The sequence below is a fragment of the Acartia tonsa genome, chromosome 3 (genome assembly GCF_053477335.1).
Source record: "Acartia tonsa isolate MP-2025a chromosome 3, ASM5347733v1, whole genome shotgun sequence".
NCBI classification, from domain to species: domain Eukaryota; kingdom Metazoa; phylum Arthropoda; class Copepoda; order Calanoida; family Acartiidae; genus Acartia; species Acartia tonsa.
Genome location: NC_137262.1, coordinates 7,763,523 through 7,770,000, shown reverse-complemented (window position 1 = coordinate 7,770,000; position 6,478 = coordinate 7,763,523). Strand labels below are relative to the sequence as shown.

The 6,478-nt window shown below is 35.1% G+C and overlaps 1 protein-coding gene across 1 annotated transcript in view; it reads right to left on the bottom strand.

Moving 5' to 3' along the window:
- LOC145313211 (glutathione S-transferase 3-like) overlaps positions 1–5,407 on the bottom strand; it is an 8,236-nt gene extending 2,829 nt beyond the window's left edge. The window contains exons 1-2 of the mRNA XM_080152502.1: positions 5,200–5,407; positions 4,589–4,657 (exon numbers count right to left, since the gene is read on the bottom strand). Coding sequence (XP_080008628.1) covers positions 4,589–4,657; positions 5,200–5,239 — 109 coding nt within the window. The 5' untranslated portion in view covers positions 5,240–5,407. The remainder of the gene's footprint in view (positions 1–4,588; positions 4,658–5,199) is intronic.
- Positions 5,408–6,478: the final 1,071 nt, after the last annotated feature.

Here is a 6,478-nt window from a genome sequence, read left to right as displayed (position 1 = left end):
CAATAAACAAATCTTTGCAAAGAATATCTTATCATTTATAATCTTATGATGATAAAAGAACAGCTCTTCTCAAATACTTTTTCCCTTCTGTATTGAAAAGTAATGTTAGTCAATAAATTTGTAATATAAAGAATGATTAATTTGACATCCCGTATATTTTATAGGAAAAAGTATGGTCAACTATCACTTCCGTATAAAATCATGTTGTTGTCATATCGTCAAAAATTGTCAGATCAGCAAATTACTAACAAAGCACAAAACTCAATTTTACTTTGATCATCCCCATTCTCTTTTTCCTGTCGTTTTTAGTAGCTTTGCAGTTGCGACACTTTTGCGGATACCATTGTTACGCCAAAAAGTATGTACGGCTTTTTTAGGTAGGGCTCATAAATTCTAAAGTTTTGTAATGTAGCCTATAAAACTCGCACTTTATTGAAAGGGAAAATATTTTTGGTGATATTTGGTTTTGCTTGTTTTATTTTTAAACTTTCTTTTTCTAAACTAAAAAATATTGTCTTTTTATTTATAATACTAATGTTGTCATATTACATGATTATCAACTAAAATTGATATATTATTACTTAGATGTTGCATCAGTTTTCCTTGTACTCTGGTAAAGTGATAATCGCTGCAGACTAAAATAACGATATTCTCCTTCCACCTCCCTTTACCTAAGACAATTTTTTAAAAAAAAGTTAACAGAATTTTTTTCGTTCTTCTACTGTTTTGAACCTAAAACTCACAACCTTTATGGATTTTTAGCGCAACCTACTCCCTCCTTTGTCCCTGTCAATACATCCTGGTATATCATATATCCATTAAAACTTATGCTTTATTTAAAAAGGATATAAATAAATTTAACTTTACTATGGAACGTCAAAAGAGAAATTATACTTTTCTCTAAAAGTATGAAGCTCAACATCTCTCCGCTCTACACTTACACGAGTGATTTCATAGGGCAAACTGTTTATTTTATAATTTCCCCCCAAGAAAAGAATTATTTACAGCTATTTTTTAGGTTATTGACAATGTTATATTTTTCAATAATCTTATTAACCAAAAGTATAACAAGCATGAGAGGAAAGAGGGATACTTTCTTAAAAAAACAAGGAAGCATAAATACATAACAACCAAATAAAAAAATAATGATGGTGAATTAAGTTTGAAATCAATATGACGATTCTAACATGTCTTAACATGGGATGGGAGACCAGTTACGTGCACGCCGTCCATCCTGCACCGTGCATCAATGATCCTAGGAGCTACACCAGAAGAGTCCTACTGTGCTGGAAAGGTCCTAGGGTAGATGCCAGACTGAATTCTGGTCACTTCCCCCAGTTCAGGGGGTTTGGGTGGGGCTAACAATCCTTCCCTAGAAAAAACCTGCTCACGTTCAATCTGCACAAAGTAAAGACCAATTTAACTTTGGGCTCGGGAACGAAGTAGAGGTTGGAAACAACAATATGATGTTTGGCTGGGAAACCGCTAAAGGACCAGTCAGGCGGATGATTCTGAATTCCCGCAGACCAGCAAAAATTTGCACCTGGAATGTTCGGACAATGTTTCAGTCAGGCCAGACAGAAAACATTTGCCGAGAAATGCTTAAAGCCAGGGTTGATATCCTGGCTATCACCGAATCAAGGTGGACAAATAATGGAGAGTTTAAACATCATTCTGGCTTGAAAATACTTTACTCAGGCCATATGAATGAGGATCTAGGACATAACCAAGGGGTGGCTCTTATGCTGACCAAGCAAGCAGAGCAGGCCATGATCAGTTGGCAACCCCATGGTCCAAGAATCATGGAGGCTTACTTCAAATCCTCAGATAAAAACACCAATCTGAGAATAATAGTAGCATATGCTCCTACAGAACAAGCAGATACAGAGGTCAAAAACGAATTTTATGACCAGCTTGACTCTGTATTTAAGAATGGTCATAAAGAGAAGGACCTGACCATGCTCCTAGGAGATTTCAATGCTCAAGTGGGGAGTAATAATGAGAATTTAGAAGAAGTCATGGGCAGATATGGCCTAGGCTTAAGTAATGGCAAGGAAAATGACAATGGTGATAGACTTGTAAGTTTTTGTACTGAAAACAAACTTGTCATTGGTGGAACCATCTTTAAACACAAGAAGATTCATACTGCCACCTGGAGATCACCAGATCAAAGAACCTTTAATCAGATAGACCACATCTGTATATCTAGACGTTTTAAAGGGTCTCTCCTTGATGTCAGGGTTGAAAGAGGACCTGATGTTAATTCAGACCATTATCTTCTATCTTCTAAAGTTCGGCTTAGATTTAAAAAGCAGGACACAAAGCCTAACCCCAGGAAAAAATATAACTTAACAACCCTTCAAAACTCTGAAAAGCTACAAGAGTTTAAGCTCACTCTAAAGAACAGATTTGAGTTGTTGACTCTTCAAGAGGATGATGGAGTTGAAGATATTTGGCAAGGTATTAAAAAAGTTTATAATGATACTAGCCAAGAAAAATTAGGTTTCAAAAAGGCTAACCAAAAGCCGTGGATCACTCAAAGATCCATTGATCTCATGGATCAAAGAAGAGAGGTAAGACAAAAGACACTCTCTAGAAACTCTCCAGAAGATAAAGACCTGTATAAGATGCTTAGCAGGGAAATCCAAAGAAGTGTCAGAATTGACAAAAAAGAACACTTGGAAAACCTTGCTATGCAAGCAGAAAATGCTGCTAATCAAAATAGAATGAAAGATGTCTATGAGATTACTAAGAGCATTGCAGGTAAAGTACACAAATCAGGATCACACATCAGGGACAAGGATGGTTCACTCCTTAAAACTGATGAAGATATTCTAAATAGATGGGCAGAGCACTTCACTGAACTGCTGAATCTTCCAGTTCCAGAGGAAGAAACTGAGATTCCACCCTCAGATGCACTTGACATTGACTGTCGAGCGCCAAATCTATTAGAAATCAAGGAGGCCATTAAAAGTTTGAAAAATAACAAGGCTGCTGGACCTGATAACATCCCAGCTGAGGTCATAAAAGCAGACCTAGATACGTCTGCTGAGGCATTCCTACCTTTGATCACAAAGATATGGAATGATGAGTTATGCCCAGAGGACTGGAAGAATGGACATATCTCAATACTAGCCAAAAAAGGAGACTTGACCCAATGTGGAAACTACAGAGGGATAATGCTCCTTTCAGTACCTGGCCGTATCCTTAGTAAGATTCTTCTTAATAGAATAAAGAAGAAGGTTAATGAAAAGCTAAGACCTAATCAGGCTGGATTTAGACCAAACCGTTCCACTATTGATCAGATAACCTCTCTAAGAATCATCATAGAGCAATCCAAGGAATGGAACTCTGAGCTTTTTGTAAACTTCATTGACTACAAAAAAGCATTTGATTCTTTAGACAGAAGATCTCTCTGGAAAATCTGCCGACACTATGGCATTCCAGAAAAGATAATCAATATCATTAAAGCTATCTATCATAAAGGAGGTGGAAATGTAATGTATAAAGGTAAACTATCAACCTTTTTTGAGATTGTAACAGGCGTCAGACAAGGATGCCTTCTTTCTCCCTTCCTTTTCCTCCTTGCCATTGACTGGATCATGAAGAACTGTGAAAGTAATGATGGCATTCGCTGGGAGCTATTTGGCAATCCCAAATATTTAGGAGATCTGGACTTTGCTGATGATATTGCTTTGTTAACAAGCAATAGAAGTCAAATGCAAAGAAGGACTAACAGGATAGCTGAAACCTCCAAGAAAATTGGACTAGAAATAAATGTTCCTAAAACCAAAATACTCAGATTAAATGCAAATTCCCAAGAACCAATTACTATTGGAGACCAAATTCTTGAGGATGTAGATTGTTTTGAGTATCTTGGAAGTAAAATTGATGAAGCTGGAGGCACTTTAACAGATGTTAAAGCTAGAATTAACAAATCTAGGACAGCCTTTGCCAGCCTGAACAAAATTTGGAATTCCAACAACATCTCCATAAAGACTAAGTTAAGACTGTTCAAGTCAAATGTTCTCTCTGTTTTGCTGTATGGGGCTGAAACTTGGTTTCTAAACACAGCAGTGGTCTCCAAGCTACAGACATATGTCAATAAATGTCTCAGGAGAATCCACAAGATCTTTTGGCCAAATAAGATCACAAATGCTGAGCTTCTAGAGCGCAGTGATATGTCAGACATTAAACTGACAATAAAACAGAGAAAATGGAGATGGTTGGGGCACACTCTAAGGAAAGGGCATGATGATATAACCAATCAAGCCTTGACTTGGAACCCCCACATAGGAAAGAGGAAACCAGGTAGACCAAAAACAACCTGGAGGAGGGAACTCTTAAGTGAACTGAAAGATAAGAAAATTCCATCTTTCAGCACTGCCTCAAAACGTGCCCAAACAAAGGAAGATTGGAGAACCATTGTGCATGGCCTACGTTCTGCCGAGAACTAAAAGGCAATGATGATGAACATGCCTTAATCAACGATGAGTGCATCTATTGCGCACATACGGACCTATCCTAGCAGAGAGTCTCATAAGTGGTTATTGTCTTTTCTGAACTGGGTAGCTTGAACAAAACTTACTGTTAATTCTCTTATCTTCAAAATCTTCTCCCGCGTATTTGATGATCAAGCGTGACAATTCAGCTCTTCCTAGGTTAATGAGAATTTAAGCATTACAAAAAAAAAATGGTAACCATTACCAAAGTGCCAATACGTTTTTTGGAGTTTCACACTTCTGAATTATTTAAAATCAATCCAAAGTATTCATAATGATTTTTAAATAAAAATTTATTTTTAAAATCTATAGACATATTTTATTTATACTCTATAATTTTATTAAATAATAAAGTATGAGTTCTAACGCAATTGTGGATTTTGTCATTATTGCTCTTTTTTAAATTACTAGCGGCTGTGACTTTTGGATTTAGTTTATAGAAGCTCTGAATATGAAAGAGCAGAAAAAGAAAAGAAAATAGCCTAATTCCATCCTAAATCTATAATCTTAATAGCCTAGAACCATTGTAAAGCATCCCTAAAGTGTAGAACTCAAACGGCTCAGTTGTTTAAAAATCTTAAGCTACAGACAAAACAGCCTTACTGCATTATATAATAGGATTATAAAATACATACAATCATTGTATTGTTAATAAGAACAGATAATTAGATAATTTGTTAAGGATTGAATAAAACACCTGTAAAGTCAAAATAAACCAAAGTATTTTCAGGAGCCATTCTTAATAATATTTAATTAAACTGTGCACTAAGTGAATTCTTGCACTATACTAATATAAGAACTTCCTATACAAGACAGTTTATATCATTTCAAAAACTCTTATATCATTCTCTCTGAGTTAAAGTGAACATTTTCTTGTTATATTTATCATTTCATAATGACTATTCAAATAAAATTCTATGTGACTAATTTTAAATGAAACATTTCTAAATGTTTTTTCTTTACTCTTTGAACTTGCGTTTATTTTGGTAAGTTTTACAAATAATTGAATAGTCACTCGGGGGGGAGGGGGGGGGGGAAGGATCGATAACACCGATCAAATATTTTAAGGATATCAAGGGATAAGACAATGGCCGATAAATTGATGTATATCCCCGATGATGATACACATAATTACCCCTTCTGTAGATTACAAATAGTGGTTGAAACGTTTGGACACTCAACGTAATAAACCAATCAATTAAAATTCAATAAAAGTCCACAAAGATGTTAAACAAACAAATAAGAAAACGTTAATATAAAACTTTGGGGACTAGTGTAAAAAACATCCCATTGTCACCTACCTCCATGCCAATTACGTTTAAAATAAATTTTCCATTGTCCTATCTCTGTATCATTAACTATCACTTGTTTATTTTAGAGTAAAAATAGATATAGAAAATATGTGGATAATATGACCTGGGAAAAATTATCATCAATTTAGGTTGCTAACATGGACATCACTTATTTCTCAGTTTGGTATTACATTAGGAGGAGTAAAGGGGGTGGATAGGGGGGTCGTTATTATAGCCAGCTACAAGTTTTACTTTATCAGAGTACATGATAATCTGGTGTAAGATCCAAGTAACAATAAATCCATTAGAGTAAACTTATCATGAGTGATAATAAATAAATCAACAAACTATTTGTTGAAAACATTACAAATGGAGAAATGCTGAAATTTATTTATGACTTCGACTTTAGCAAGAATATTAGAAAGAGTTACTGGCGAACATACATACATGGAGAATGATAATGATCAGTGTTTTTGAAACTTTCCATATTTTTATTTTTTAATAACTGTCAATAAATCTCATTTTTAATGATATAAAAGAGATGAAAAGACTTTTTACATAGAAATTTTGCAAGCCCTAATATTTTATGCAGTACTTGTTGCTTAGCATCTGACATCATGGGGCCCTGACCCAAGTTGTGTTGGAAAATCCCATTCCCCACATCCTATGTTTTTACCCATTGAT